Genomic DNA, 16,462 nt, shown 5'->3' on the forward strand with positions numbered 1-16,462 from the left:
TAGATCCCATATATCCTCTAATGTGATGATTGCACATATCAACTTTGATCAGATACTTATAACCAAATGGGAATATGACAAAAATATCTAACTATGTTGCAAAAATATGATGAACATTTCCCTAAACTATCAACAACTCAATGTTCTTGTATATGAATCTCTTATCCACTAAAATGAAGCACCTTATGTTAAACGGTACAATTTTTTTTTTCTTCTCTTGCTAGAATGATGATAATTTCATACATAGCATATGACTTGAGCAAATAGAAACAAATAAAAAATTGTAGTTGGCTCAATGCATGTAAGCTCAATTTACATCCACTACTAGATGAAGTGAGCCTCACATGAGACTTGCATGATCTCAATGGATGTAAGCTAGGCTCACATGATTTGAGCCCACCCAATTCTTGCTTATAGAGTGTTTTAAAAGTGCTTTAAAATCCTGCAATTATTATTTTTTTCCTCTTATTTTTCATTGAATCACATGAAATTCGAGAAGAGAACCAAATCCTTTTGTCTCCTTCGGGGCATTGTCATGGTGTTCTAGTAAGAGACACTCAACGAACAAGATAAAAAAGAAAGAAAAAGAGAACTTGCGAATTGTGCAATGTGGTGTAGTTTAGTGTGTACCTATCTTTCACCACAAATATGCTGACAAGGCAAATAATAAAGGGACAATGCCACATTTCGAACTTTATGGTTCTAGAATTTTTAATTTATTGAATGCGATTTCGAACTTTACTTTAATATTCAATGATATCTAAATTTTTAATTTATTTAATATAATTCATAGATTTTTCGTACATATTCAATGTAGTTCCTGAATTATAGTAGTTCTTTCATTAATTCAAGATCAATGATAATATTGAAATTTTCATATAATCTAAAAATTAAATTGAATATATCAAAAGTTTAGGGATTATATTAATCAAATTAAAAAAATTAAAGATTACATTATATATTAAATTAAAATTTAAAAATAATAAATTAAAAATTCGGGAATTATTTGCATCGTCCAGCCTATAATTTGCAAAAAATAAAATCCAAAGCATACTTTTACCTTTTGCCCTTGTCGTGAGTGACACCTGTTTGAAAGACGAAAAATAATTGACGAGACCCCCAAGAGAGAAAACACCGTGTTCGGTTGTCATGTGGAGAAGTCTGAATAAGGTTTCAGTTCACATGTGAAAAAGGAAAAAGGACAAACAGAGCATTGACTTAGATTGACAATTTGGGAAACCCTATATCATCTCCTTCTCCTTCTCCTTAGCTCTCTTGTTCACTCATCATAGCGTCAAAGGAATGATCTTCGTGCAGTCTGCAGCTTTTGATCCACGTTGAGGCGACTGAGTCGAAGCTTCTTTGCTGATCTCTACTTGGATTCGCTAAGGTGAATGATCATACTACATTTCATCTTCCGTACATTTGATTCCTCCAATTTCACACAGCTCTACTTAGCCTAATCTGCATCTGTGTTGTGTTCGTACTCTCTCTCCAACTAGATATGTCATTCTCTGGCTAATCTATCTTGTCTTAGTTGATCCATGGTTCTTGGATGCTGTGATGGGATTCTGTGGTCGTTCCACAACCCGAGCTCCTTTGCTACTGAAGATTTAGTCCTTCAAATTGTTGACTATGGTCATACTAGTTATACTAAGTTGGGATTAGGAGTTCGTTTTCTTTGGGTTGAGAGGGGTGAGGACAAGTCTGCAATGAGCTTCTTTGCTCCTTTGCTCATTTTTCTTGTCCTTTCCCCTTGATTTGCACAGGATAATCATGATGAACATTTTTTAACTTGTATTTATGATGATTTCAGACTGACCCTTCCTTTCTATTCCAGATTGGTTTTCTCTTCCTTGCTGGACACGTAATATGAATATTATTTATATCAGACCGGTTACATTCCTGTTCTCTCATCTGGATACAAGATTTTGTGCTTACGTTGATCTGTTCTTATATTTTTATCCAAAGTCGAATAAATTGCTAGTGACTTGAGTGATTTTCACCTAATTTCTTGGAAGAAATAGGTCATAAATGGTCATGGACAGACCATTGTCTTAAACACTTTTGAATCCTCTGCTTCAGACAAACATGTTCTGTTTTTATATATTTCACTGGACTTAAAATGATTTGATAGCTACAAGCCACATCTGATGAAAAGAACATGCTAATATTCATTCATTTTTTTTTTCTTTTTTGTGAAGTGAATTACGTAATATATATGTAATAGATTTGTTCCGGTTAGTCTACTGTGCTGCAAAAGTATGTGATGCAATTGGCCTAATGCTAGGTATGACTGCCAACTCGAGAAAGATTGAAGAAGTGGAATCGTTCTTTGAATGATGTATGCCTTCTATACTTCTTGAGTAAAGGCTGACTCAGGATTGTAATTTCTAAGGCCACATGAGTTGGGAAAGCTAGAACAGCAAGCCAGTAACTATAAAATAGCCGCGAGAGTATATTTGCATGTGAGATAAGCATGTCTGCGAAAGACCGCTGACCTAATCATTAACCGGGACTTAAGAACTCTATATGGATATGATCGACCCCTATTATATCCCAAGAAAATTTCCACATGGATCTGTCAAGGCAAAAACACAGAAAAAGCGATTCATTAACGGCAACTTATAATTGAGCATCCTTTCCAGTTTCCTATCTACAGAGTTTAGACGAATCTAACTTTCGATGCTACAGGGTCTAAAAATTGGCCATCAAAGAGAATGTGTTTGTGAACAGGTTAATTTCCAATAGTGAGTCACTTGAATCGTATAGGATTGAGGGAAAAAAAGAAAAAACGTATTCGAGGTAATAGTATTATGGGTCTTTTGCTCAAATCAGGACATTTTGCTATGACCAGGTGAGCCCTGCTTCGACTACAACTCAAGGCACTTCGTGAAGGGGAAAGGACAAGATTTTTTCCTTGTACCGGCTAAAACAATTTTGTGGTTAAGGTTTCCGAGCAGATTTGGCGTGGTCCTCGAAGCTTTCTGAATTCTCCACGATCGATTTTCATAGGGGATGAGTTGCTTCTTCTCTTGCTTCCGCGTGTAGGAGGACGACGATCGCGCTCAGCTCCCTCGCTCCATTCCCTACCAGAAACCCCCCGTAAGCTCTAAGTGCATTCTATAGTCAATGTTCTGTTTTGAAGTGGATGAGTGGGAGTGAGAACTCCACCTTCTCCTCTACATGTTTAATTTTCTCAAAATAAGGTAGGCTATTCAAGTTGCTCTCTATTTTTCGTTTCTTTGATGTTTATTGTTACTTTTTAATTAGAAGCTGGATGAATCTAGCTTCATTGTTAGACGATTTAACTTATTTTTCCTGTGAGGTCAAAATATTGGTTATCTATTCTATGTGTTCGACATTTGTTATATTTACATTCCCCATTTTGCCAGCAACAGCAGATTCTGCTCAACTGTTGGGTAGTGATTATACTAAGTAAATTTTCATGTTCTAGTAATTTCTATCAATAAGTGTTGTTTATGTATTAATTGCCAGCATCATTGTTAGTTCAACATGGAGAGTGCTGTATTATTGGAGCTGGGCTTAGCTGGACATGGAAAAATTTCTTGACTTGAGCAAAAGACCTAAAATACTTTCTCCTTGATAGGTGCTTTATCTATTTTATTTTAGCATCAAGTTTTTGATAGATATTAGCATCGCCATATGTTGTTACAATGACTTCAAACTTATCTCCACATTTGCTTCTAGGAGAAGCTAGCCTCATCAACCTGCACGTGGTCATTATATTCGGGTAGCATCTCAAATCGTTGTTGCACAGAGAATTTGCACGAACCTTTGTGGTTGAACTTTGCTTTGAATTGCTACTATTTTATGTCTTTTGCAATAAATGGAGCCTAATAAGGCAAGCGTGTACAGAGAACAAATAAATATGTGGAGAGTCTCTTTTGATAATCAGGAAATGGAGGAGTCATCTAGACATGATTATGAAGTGTTTTTGAGCTTTAGAGGACTAGATACTCGTACGGGCATTGCTGATCACCTTTACGTCAACATGATTGGTGCTGGAATTCGGGCATATAGGGACAATGATGAGCTTTGCACCGGGGAAGAGATCGGTGGCCAGCTTCTCAAAGCAATCGAGCAGTCAAAGATCTCAATACCAATCTTTTCTAAAGGATATGCTGACAGTCCATGGTGCCTCAGGGAGTTGGTCAAGATGGTGGAGAGGAAGAACACAAGGGGACATAAGATCATGCCAATTTTCTATGATGTCGCACCATCCGAGGTAAAATACCAGACTGAGCACTATGACAATGCCATTGTTTCTCATGCAAAAAAGAAGCGGTTTGATGATGAGACTATCAACAAGTGGAAGGCTGCTCTCAATGAAGTTGGAGCACTAAAGGGATGGGACCTCCAAAGCATGCCAAATAGGTATTTAATTATATCATAGTTGTTCCAAATGCATTTTTTTGGTTAGCTTAACCTAATATCTTGATGCTTTTTCCTCCAATGCTATCAGAGGCGAAGGTGAATTTGTAAAAGAAGTTGTCACTAATGTTTTGACTGAGTTGAAAGCTGCCTACTTGGAAGTATGTGATTGCTTAGTCGAAGTAGACAATCATGAGGATGCAATTATGAGGATGATAGGTGCATGCGACCTAGAAACAAAGATTGTTGGAATCCATGGTATCGGTGGTATGGGAAAAACGACTCTTGCCAAAATAGTGTACAATCGACTTTCTAAAGATTTTTCTTATTGTTGCTTCCTTTCAAACATCCGAGAAACAGAGATTACGCGCTTGCAGAAGCAGCTCATATCTACCATCTGTGGAGGTCAATGTTCTGATATCAACAATATCATGGAAGGGAAAAAGGAGATCAAGCAAAGGTTACGTGATAAAAAAGTGCTTCTTTTACTTGATGATGCCGATGAAGAAAGTCAACTTGATGCGCTCGTCCAAAAGCGTGAGTGGTTTGCCAAGGGAAGCATGATCATCATAACCACTAGAGACCGGAAAATTCTCAAAGTGCCTACACCTAAAGATGAGACTTACAAAATTACGCTTGTTGATGAGGCTTACGAACTTACTGGCATGGATTTTGATCATTCTCTTAAACTATTTAGCAAACATGCCTTTAGAAGAGATTATCCCTTAGAGCAATATATCTCTCTCTCTAATAGAGCAGTAAATATTTGTTGCGGTCTTCCTTTAGCTCTTGAGTTAATAGGTTCTCTTTTATCTGGAGAAAGAAGAGAAAACTAGGATGCCCTATTAAAGGAGCTAGAAAAATCTCCTCTAGAGGGTGTTGAAAAGAGTTTGATGATTAGCATAAGGGCATTAAACGATAATGAACAAAGAATATTTCTTGATGTTGCTTGTATTTTCATTGGGTATGATAAAAGAATTGTGATTCACATGTGGGAAAGTTGTGACTACAATCCTCATCTATCCCTTGGAGTACTTCAGCAAAGATCTTTGATAAAGATTAGGGAAGATAATCGACTATGGATGCACGATTTGTTAAGAGATATTGGAAGAAATATTATCCAACAAGGAAGTGGTATGAAACCAGAGAAGCAGCAATGGGTGTGGACTCATGATCAAGCATTGGATATTTTAGAGAAAATGCAGGTAAATTGTACAGCTTCATTCCTTTAAAAGAAGATTGGTTATTAACATATTCCGTTTGGTTTTCGTTCCTATAGTGTTGATTTATTATTCCATATAACTTACGATGTGATTTATCAATCATTTTCAATCTTTGGAAAAGATTTAATTGTTTTCCCTTGAAGGATATCAACACGGTAAATCATGGTTTTTTCTAACTTCTGTTTTTTGTTTTTATTCTGGCAGAGTGGAGGTGGTGTTCATGGAATTGGGAGCATTGAAGCAATGTGTCTTGAGCTTACTGAACTATCTAGATACTCCTTGTTGAAAGAATTCTTAGAAAGTCTTTCGAATCTAAGGTTCCTTCAAATGGACTTTAAGTTAAGCCCTCAACCCTCATCATGGTTTATGTTTTATCTAGTGAGTGATTATATAAAAAATATTTCGAGGTCAAATCTTCTTGAATGCCTATCTGGCCTGCTTTTCCTTCCAGAGTCGGGACTCATCCTTCAGAAATTGAGATGGCTTTCATGGAACAATTTCCCTTACACTTTTGAATTGTCTTATATTTCCATGAGGAAGCTAGTAGTCCTTGATTTCTCAGGGAGTAAAATTTGGGAAACATGGTATGGATGGAGCCACATCAAGGTATGATTTTTCGGATAAAATAAATGTGTTCTTTTGTGGTAGGATATCTTAATTTAACCTGAAGAGCAATATGTTCTCTTTTCAGGTGGCAAAGAATTTGAAGGTCCTAAATCTGACCAGATGCAACTTTCGTAAAACTCCAGATTTGTCTTATCATAAGGAGTTACAGCAACTGATTCTCGAAGGATGTGAGTTGTTGGCTGAAATTGATTCGTCCATTGGTCACCTTAAGAAGCTTGTCTTCTTAAACTTGAAGGATTGTAAAAGTCTCCAAAAGCTACCGGACGAGATGGGGGCATTGGAATCTTTGACAGAACTTCTTCTTGACTACTCTACATCTATAAAAGAGATCCCTGAATGGAGAAGGATGAAGAATCTGAAAATTCTCAGCTTGGTCGGATGTACATCATTGAATAAATTCAGTTTCATTGGTTGCTCAACATCAGCAATAGAGCTCTCATTAGTGGATAACCATTTCAACTCATTGATTGAGCTAGATCTATCGAGCACTGCTATTGGGGTGTTACCAGATTCAATTGGGTATATGAAGAAATTGAAAGTGCTAAAGCTGTGCCAGTGCCCCCTAAGAAAAATACCCAGCGCCATTAAAATGTTGGAGAAGCTCGAACAGCTAGAGGCAGGAGGGGTAGGTCGACCAGAATTGGAAGAAATTCACAGTGATATTGGGAAGTTACCAAATTTGAAAAAATTGGTGTTTGTAGACAATGAAATTCCAGCGATCCCTCAGCTTCCAGAAAGTCTGATCACTCTAACCATTGAGTCATTCTTACTAAACAAAATGCCAGACGTCTCAAACCTATTAAATTTGAGAAATTTGAATTTGAACATAAGTTTCAAGCATCCTTTTAAACTTGATGCAGATCCAAGTTCTTGGGGGATTGAAAGATTACGCATGCTTGAGGTCTTGAACTTGAAGTGTTCTGATATCAGCACCTCATCTTTCGATCTTTTTCTCCTTTCTGAGCTGAAGGAACTCCAATTTCAATGCCGTAATTTGCAATGCCTACCAAGGCTTCCGATGAATTTGTCATCCTTACGTATAAGGTATTGCAACAGAATAAAAACAACGAATGATATTTCCCATTTGAAAGCATTGTCACGTTTGGAAATACGTGGTTGTAAGGAGCTAACAGAGATTGAAGGTCTTGAAGGTTTGGAGAACCTGAGAACATTAGATCTCTGTTTATTACCATCGGTGAAGTTGCCTGATCTAACTAGCTTGAAGAAGCTCAAGCTCAAGAAAATTTATCTGTGCTCTTTTCATTCGCTGATAGAGATTCCAGATTATCCAAATTTGTTGGAGACACCGGAGACTGGGTTCTGTCGCAGACTAGAAAAGCCCTTCCGATCCATCGAGCTTCAAGAATCTAGAAGTTTTTCCAGGTAAATGACCCTGCTTCTTATCCGGCAATCTAATCCTATTCAAATTTAATTGTTCCATCATCATCAATTCCATTCTGCCGTAATTTGAGGTTGTTGATATTTTGTATTCTTCGCTTACAATGTTTACGTTGGAGATCCAAGTAATTATCGGGTTATTGTTCTTTTAAGAAGAAAGAACTGAACACAATTTTCAAATGATCGGTGACTTTAATTGGCTATTGAAATATTATTTTTGATTTTTTTTTATAGGTGATGGCCTTTTCTTTTATGAGTATAAAAAGTGAGAGAGAGGCAACCTGCTATTAACATCATATAATGGGCATTACAATAAGAGTCTCATTCCTATTGATACAGAATGCTCAATTCAAATCATAACTATTTCGCAATATTAGCAACCTGGATGTTCAAAATTGATGAGCCCGTTGTCTTAATAAAAAATTCTCTCAACAAAAGATACGCCGCAACTAGGTTATAAAGCATGAACCTTTTAGAGATTTGCTCTCGAATAAATTGAACTCGTGATATCATGGACGATAATGCTCCCCTTATCACTAGAGGGGATAGAAGTAGTAGAGTTCTCTGAACAATTGCAGATTGTTCAACTTTGTTCTTGAATTTTTGTGGTTTGATTGGGTCCTTAAATTATATATATTCTTATTTGAGTTAATCATTTGGTTAAAGGGAAAATGGAAATATTGATGTGGACTCATGCATTAGCGCTAAGTCAGAGTAGATTGGACAAATTAGTGGTTACATGTATCTTTTTTGTGGTGATTGAATAAAATATTAGAAAATTGATTTAAAAAAAAAACTAGATGCAAGATAACGCTAATGTAATATTTACTATAATAAGTGCAGCTATATCTGAAGATTTATTTAAGGATGATAGTGACCCTTGAGAAGAAAAGGAATCATCTATTATTGTCCTGTTCGTGAATAGCACCGAATGACTAAAAGATCAGTTATTGATAATATTTGTATCATAGCTAGGAGTGAGCATGGTCCGAGTTGGGCTGGTCCATTCTCTAATCCTAGTACCAACCTGCACAGTGTTGGTTTTCAATTTTTGGGATTGAGGACCGACTTTATTGAGTTTGGGACCAAGGATCGAATTGATCTAGGACTGATCGATAACTTTTTTTGTTTAATTTTTTGCATTTCCTGAAAAGGCGACTGAGAACCGGATTGACCCAATGGGTTTGGTGATGAACAAAGTCAACGAAGAGAGGCGAGCGTCAAGTGGGCCGAGTGTCAAGCGGTGAACGGCGCAAGTGACCAGAAGCAGGGGAGGCGAGTGTCGTATGGCAAGCGGAGAAGTTGTTTCTTTCAATTTTGGTAAGTTGAAGACTAAGAGGACAAAGAAGACATAATAGAATGAGTACTGGAGGAGAATATCATGAGGAGCTATTTATGTCGTGAGGACACCGTGAAGACTCCTCATGGAGACATTTTTCTCATTTGTAAATATGATTGTTGATGCCATAAAAGACATTAAAAGTCTATGTTATTAAGGAACAGTGTAAAATTATGGCTCTTCACCTCACTAAGGAGCTATTTAATGCTATTGAAGTCAAAACACTATATAAAATTTTTTATAAATAATATATTAGATATATAATTATTTTAGATATTATATAAAGTTAGGGTTGGTCCGAGTTGGACCAATTCTAAACTCTCAGAATCAAGGATTAGCCTGCATAGTGCTGGCCCAGGGATCTCAGGATCAAGGACCGACCTAGTCTCCTGGGAACTGGGAATTGGACTAAGACCAACAGAGTTGGGCCGGTCCAGGGTTGGTTTAGGTTTGACCCTAAATCGATGCTCACCCCTAATCATAGCTGCGAGTGTCAAGTTATGAGAAAATATTGGGTAGGTTAAACACTCCACATAAGTGAAATGAAAAATCATATAAAAGTTGACACATGTAATTCGGGTCCCACATTCAGCAATTTAAAATTTTGCTCTTCCCCTTCAGCTACTCTCTCTCCATAGACATAGCCCACCTCTCTACACTGCACATGCTCTGATGCTCTCTCTCCTCTGCAGACCGTTTCTCTCTCACCTCTCTCTACCGTCTCTCTCTCCCCATTCTCCGTTTCGTTGTGGGGAGTACAAAATGGTTAGGAGAAAAAAAATGAAGGTTCAGCCCCTTCGCCTCCGCTGGTTGCTTCCATCGCCCCCCACCCTGACACTGACGCCGCTGACGCTCCTCCGCCTCCCTCTCGCAACAGCTGCTCTGCTCTCTCTCTCTCTCTCCCCCTGCCACAAAGTCATGCCTCTCTTCCAACGAATCGTGACGCTGACGGCCCTCCACCTCTGCCTTCGTCAGTTGCCTCCATGGCCCTCGACTCCAACGCCGACACAACCTCTCCTCCGCCTCCGCCTACACCTTTGATGTCGACACCAACGGCCCTTCGCCTCCCTCTCGCAACCTCCACTCCGCTCTCTCTCTTTCCTCTGCGGAGTGCCCCTGTTGGCCAACCTCAATGCTGACGACCCCTTGCTCGCGTTTTGGCCTCCCTCTCCGCGAGCAAAGGTCGCTCTGCTCGCTCTCTCTCTCTTTCCTCCGCAAAGTGCCCCCTGCTCTTGAATGTGGACATCGTCGACGCCGTTGCTTCCTGCCGTCGCCTCCCCAAGTCCCACCGATAGGCACCCCATTGGCGACTCCCATCCGTCCAAAGGATAGGTTTTTTTTTTTTTTTTTTTTCTACTTAGTAGAATTTTGTGCCATGTTAAAGTTTATATATACATTTGCAGCAGGTATTGCTTTATCTTACTCATTGCTGACTTGCTGTGTTATTTAGATAGTTAGTGAAAATAGGAAGAAAGTGAAACGTCGGTATCTTTTGACTGACTCAGACATGGAGGAGCTGCAAGTACGTTTACTTTTATGGTTCTGCCCAGCTTTACTCTTTTACTAATTGAGCATGGGCCATTACTTGGAGGTTTTGTTAATTTGCTCTCTGGTAGGGTAATGGACGGTGGAGTGGATTAAGTTTTTGTTCTGCCCAATTGGATTTACTAGATAATTGGTGTAAGGTCCCTTTTTTATTCTAATGTCTTGGTGTAAGGTCCCTTTTTTATTCTAATGTCCAGTTCCTGGTGTGGATGAAACCACCGTGTCTCTTGTTGTTCTCTTCCTTTCATGAAGTGATCCGATAGGCCATAATCTCATTTACTCCATTTGAAATTGCAGTCACGAGTCGTCATTGCAGAAAACCTACTAGAGGATCATTGCCACCAGAACCTTACGAAACTTTTCTCTGCAGTTGAGAGGTAGTAAAATCTTTTTGTAGGAAATCGAGGCTGCAAAAGTGACTTCTCTTTTAATAAGTGTCCGTCTTCCTTGCACTATAGTTTGATTGAGCCATATTTTTTAGTGTGAAGGCAATTTGTTGCCATCAGCCTCAAGCTTCCAATGGTGGAGCTTCTTCAGCGCCCAGATCAGGAAAGGTTGATGGCATGCACTATACTAACAAGGTATTCGCAGCTCTCTGACGAGATGGACTATTCAAACCTCTTATCATTGTTTTGTTTTTTTTTTTTTTTAATCTTTTTTACTATTAATCGCTGCAGTAGTAGGCCCTCTATTTTGGTTGCGTGAGACTCTATACTAACTTCATGCGCTATTTCGTATTGTGTTTCTATTCTATAGTTTAGAATCATGGATTGATGAAGTGTCTGGTGGCCTTTGTCTCTCTGTTCGTTTCTATTGGATATCAACAAAGATAATTATCTGCAGTCTATCTTATTGAATTTTGATTAAGTACCATCAATATTCTTTTATAGTCAACTGTGTTCATGAAAGTTTTGGGCGTGTTTGTTTGGACTTAAGTAAAAGCAAAAGGTACTTTTTTATTTTCTGCCAAAACTTAAAATATTTTTCAAATTTTAAACTATAATGAAAAATCTTATGTGAGTCTCTGTGTCATCATTTAAGGGCTGTGAAAATTTAAGGAGTTTCGGATTGAAAATGAATCAAAGTGCGTGAGTTTTAGATTAAGCAAAAAGTAAATGTCAATCCAGATAGGTCCTTAATATCTGACATTGTATATTTTATGCAGTTGCATGCTTTTGTGGAATATGAATCCATCAATGTAGCTGAGAAAATAGTGAGTGCTCCCTCTATCAATAAGGTGCATCACGATGTATAATGTTCTCATCATAATTAAAATGTTCATGTCCTATTATTGCAGGTTGAAGAGCTAAATGATGAGGGGAACTAGAGAAGTGGCCTAAGGGTTCGTTTAATGCGTAGACACGGGTATCTGTTTCTCGTTTTCTTCTTTAGTTGCATGAAAGCATTAGTTTCCAAATTTATGTAAATCTATAGTAAAAAAAATAGGTAGCCATCATTTTGAAAATCGTAAAAATGATCACATTCAAAAGCTGCCCATCCCATTTTTGGCGGAATAAATGGCACTTACAGGTTGACAATGTTTGTGATGTGAAAAGAAATGAAATCATGCATAGAAAGTCATTGACAAGAACTGACATTTTCCACTTAGGAATCTAGGGTCTGCTCATTCTGCTTTTGATGCGACTGAATTGATGCTATTTGCATGTTCACAGTATGTGGTGCAAAAAAAATTTGAACGAATGTGACTGTTAAAAGATTATCATTTTTCTGTAGAATCAATGTTAGCTTAGTGCAGGTGGGATGACAGATTTTTTATAGTTAAAATTTTTTCTAGTTCAAAGCCTCGAATGTATGCTCCACTTCACATCTCATTCTATGCATGGTAATTTCTACTGCGGTCTTGCTGAAAGCTGGGTGACAGACTGGGGATCTTCACTTCATTTTGTGTCGCGTGCATGCGTTTGAGCTTTTAATAAAATATTGATTGAAGGTTTGTTTGGGTTAAATGCACTCTGCTAAACAGGGATAATTCATCTTTGTTGGTTTTTCCCGCTTCTAGTCAAAACCCTCTCAAGCACGGGGGAAGAAGGGATATGATGGAGAAGAACCTTGGGAAGAAGAAGATGCTTCTATATTTGAGCAACGATTAGAGAAACAACTTGAAGAGTCTTTTGAGCAATCTGATGCTCACTTCCAGAGGAATATGGTGAGTGTTGTCTCAATCTTAAAACTAAAATGATGCCAAAATTAAATCGCAAATTTGGACCTTTGGTTGACTTCTATATGAGAGCACGACTGTCAAACTTGGATTGTTGAGGTTTCATGAATCATGTATAAGAAAAATTAACAAAAAAGATGCAACAGAAACAAAGATATATTTTATACATGATTCTCTTAAGGCGTTGTTCATGCGTTTTAATAAAAAATCTGAATATAAAAAGGGAGTTAAACAAATTACTTATTGAAGCACGCTTTAAAATGAATCAGTTCGGATGTTCTTCAATTCGAGTCCCCCAAACATCGGACCTCTAGTTCAGACACACCAACAATGAACATCAAATGGAAGAGAGAACTTTCGGATAATCACCACTTTGATCATGCTAGCAATCTCATGAAGTAATTCTCCATATCCTTTTAGTATTTAGTCACGGCCCGAATAAGAGAGAATTGCTTTTCTTTCTTGTGTCTCGAAGACACAAGAACACACCTGTTTTTCTCTATTTTTGCAGCCCGCTCTTATGTCTCTAAAAACACAAAACGTACGCCCCTTTTTTCTCTGTTTTTCAACCCCTTGTTGTGTCGCAAAAACAAACTTTTTAAAATAAAAATATAAACTGATCAGCAACGGTTGCTGATCGTTGGATGATCAGATGATTAGCAACCGTTGCTAATCGTCCCCGCTCACGCACGAACGATCGTGCATGATGGTCAGCAACTGTTGACCGTGCATTTCGTGGATGATGGTTAGCGGTTGCTGACCATCCAAGTTTCATGCATGTGCTTCGTGCACATGTAGGAAGCTTTATATATCATATCATTAGTTATTAAAATAATTAATTAATTAATTAATTAATTAATTAATTAATTAAATGAACAAATAATTAATTAATCAATCCATTTTAAAAATAAAAGGAACATAATTTTTATATGTACATTTAGGAATACATTAACATATATTTACATTGGGCATGTATGTGCATCATATGCAAATAGGCTCGTGACTATAATATAAATTAAATTAAATCTCATTTAATTTAATTTTAAATCGACACAATTCGATTGCAATAATTGCAAACACATTTGCAACAATATTTATCTCTTGTTCCACGTTATCGTAATTGTTTATGGCATGTGACATCCTTAGGTTCATTACTAAGCTGGTAGTAAGACTTGTACTAATACATTAGTACTCCCAAAAGAATTAATTGTCCTAACTAATTTTTTAGGTCTTATAAGCCATGATTGACATTTAACAATATGTCATGGCTACCTAGATAATGTAAATATTTTAATAACATAATGAACCTGTCAGCTTCAGCTATAGTGTAATTCAGTTCCTCTATCTTACTATGTCTTGATCAAATAAAGATCATGAAATATTTGTCAAGTTACCAATTTGATCATATGCACAAATCTAATTAACATGCATTTTATTCGAAACATAAACAATTTATTTTCAGTTACAATCTCGGCCGAGGATTTCAATGCAATGTCATAATTAGATCGCATATGACATCATTATTATACCTTGCATGTAACAATGTGACATATTCCATATTGCGCACACGTGCAACTTTGTATATGAACGAACTATGACAATTAGGTATAAAGATAGATCAACGACCTGGCATTATGTGCACCCGTAAACTATAGTTGTTCAATACACAAGTTAACACTGTGCCTCAGATCTAAAGATTCTTTACACAAGACTAAAGCATGAACAATTAGACATTGACTATGCTAAAAGCTTCAATGTCGCTAATCGTTTCATATGTGTCATGTTCAGTGAACTTGTCTAATACAAACACCTATGTTCTAACTCAGGCATCATAATACCTAATGACATGTGACTCATCATTCCTTTAAGTATCCAATACTTAATGGCGAAGTTAAGAACACGCCGGTCTCGACATGATTATTAATATCCACTCAATAATTTATCAACCGGGAACGATTTAAATATCCAGTCTAACTATGAACCCGTTACATATATTCTTGACGTCTCAAGAATAGATCTAATTACAACTGATCTTATGGAATCATTCATAAATATAAAATAATTGGACAAATGAATGAATATGTCATTGCCATTAATTAAATAATAATAATGAAAGTACAACTGAAATCCCTAAATATGTAATTATTACATAGTAGTTTTAAGGCATACATCCAACATGGATTCCATGACAATGCAGGGGGAGGAGAATGCCACCAATAAAGAATTCAGGCAGAGGACAGGGCAGAGTCGAGGCCGAGGTCGGGGAAGAGGACGTAGAGGAGGCCAATACCATCAAAATAATCAGGGAAATCATTTCGGGGCTTCTTCTTTGAAGAGTCTCACCAGTAATGAGACTGCAATTGTGGCGAAGCAGCCTTCGGGACCTCGCATGCCAAATGGAACAAGAGGATTCGCGATGGGTTGTGGGAAGCCAGTCTTAGTTAGTACCACATGACCTCGTCACGTGATAGAATTTTCAATTGTCACAGGGACTTAGGGATTAGTATTCACCATCTTGTGTGTGGTGTTGATGATACCCATGTGAGCTCATGCCAGGGTGGGTTAAAAAAAGATTTGTTCTATTACCAGCTTCTCTCATATTTTTGGAGACGATGGACCAATACAGAACTACTTTAGATTCCCTTTTCTTCGGCTTTTATCATGTAGAAAGGAAAATACAAAAATAAATAGAGCGAGAAGTAATATTGAAAAGCCGGGTTCCTCACCGCTCGGCTTGAGAACGTCATCCGGACGTGGCCGTCAGACGGGGTTCGTGCACGGCACGGTGGCCACTAGATCAATCATGTATCTCTTTTGAATGGGAAAGTATAAAAAAAAATTCTAACCATACTGTATTAGTACCAATTTAGTTATAAACCTTTCAATTGGATCTGTTTAGTCTCAAACATTTTGCATTTATATTAATTCAGTTTATCTTGTTAATTTTGGTGGTAAATTACTGACATGGACACTGGCCATCAATAGTCACTGTACATGGCACGACTGGAGTGGACATGGACAAATTTAATAATTTTTAAAATATTTTTATAAATTTCATTTTCTTTTAATTTTATTTTTTATTATGGCTAGTGAGAGTCGCAGCCCTCGCCCAGGTAAGCCCTCACCAGATCCAGCAAGAATAGCCTTGCCTAGCCGCGAGGGTTAAGCCCTCACCAGAGGCCACCATATATGCACTTGCATGAAGAATCAATCTTTGAGTTCGACCCATGCCCGTATTATCTGCATTGCAAGCATTGTCAAGGAAGGCCTCTCAGAGGCATTAGCTCTTCACAGCCCAGGTGAGGGCGTGATGGCTGGCCCTCAATCAAATAATAATAATAATAATAATAATAAAGAGAAAAAAAAAAAGAAAGAAAAAATCATAAAAGTTATTTAAAAAATCAAAATATTATAAAAAATGTCAACGCTAATGCAGGCTACGCTATGTAAGACGACCAACATCTACGTTAACAATTTTCAACTAAAATTGACCAAATAGACTCAATTGACACAAATGAAAAAAACTATAACTAAATTCATACAATTAAAATGTTTATAATGGTACCAATGCAATAGATTTAGAACTTTTTTTTTGGTACTTTTCCCCTCTTATAAATAAGAAGCACATATGTGTTCTCTAAATTGTACCTATTGAAAGAAATATCTATCCTCATTCCTAATTGATATGTACTAGAAAAATCCATACATGATTGAGAGGCTTTTATCCGTCTGAAGTGACGATAAATAGGACCCTGG

The 16,462-nt window shown here is 37.3% G+C and overlaps 2 protein-coding genes across 11 annotated transcripts; both read left to right on the plus strand.

Annotated features, from left to right (window-relative positions):
* Window positions 1-1,184: 1,184 nt before the first annotated feature.
* On the plus strand, window positions 1,185-15,354 carry LOC120285967 (la-related protein 6B-like). 10 transcript variants are annotated; one of them, XM_039311831.1, is made up of 15 exons: window positions 1,185-1,390; window positions 2,858-3,105; window positions 3,499-3,610; window positions 3,712-3,803; window positions 3,920-4,398; window positions 4,487-5,600; window positions 5,823-6,224; window positions 6,310-7,628; window positions 8,798-8,963; window positions 10,825-10,904; window positions 11,009-11,108; window positions 11,693-11,740; window positions 11,825-11,892; window positions 12,548-12,694; window positions 14,904-15,354. In XM_039311831.1, exons 6-9 carry the CDS (start codon window positions 5,289-5,291, stop codon window positions 8,832-8,834), a joined length of 2,070 nt encoding a protein of 689 aa, XP_039167765.1. In that variant the 5' UTR covers window positions 1,185-1,390; window positions 2,858-3,105; window positions 3,499-3,610; window positions 3,712-3,803; window positions 3,920-4,398; window positions 4,487-5,288; the 3' UTR covers window positions 8,835-8,963; window positions 10,825-10,904; window positions 11,009-11,108; window positions 11,693-11,740; window positions 11,825-11,892; window positions 12,548-12,694; window positions 14,904-15,354. The 10 variants fall into 10 exon arrangements, with proteins under 10 accessions (XP_039167765.1, XP_039167766.1, XP_039167767.1 ...); XM_039311832.1 differs by having other exon boundaries at window positions 3,499-3,803; XM_039311833.1 differs by lacking the exons at window positions 3,499-3,610; window positions 3,712-3,803 and having other exon boundaries at window positions 12,512-12,694.
* On the plus strand, window positions 3,923-5,231 carry LOC104444590 (disease resistance protein RUN1). Its single transcript, XM_039313491.1, has 2 exons — window positions 3,923-4,398; window positions 4,487-5,231. The coding sequence occupies exons 1-2, from the start codon at window positions 3,923-3,925 to the stop codon at window positions 5,229-5,231; spliced, it is 1,221 nt and encodes a 406-aa protein (XP_039169425.1).
* Window positions 15,355-16,462: the final 1,108 nt, after the last annotated feature.

This window comes from Eucalyptus grandis, chromosome 5, assembly GCF_016545825.1.
Source record: "Eucalyptus grandis isolate ANBG69807.140 chromosome 5, ASM1654582v1, whole genome shotgun sequence".
Lineage (NCBI taxonomy): Eukaryota > Viridiplantae > Streptophyta > Magnoliopsida > Myrtales > Myrtaceae > Eucalyptus > Eucalyptus grandis.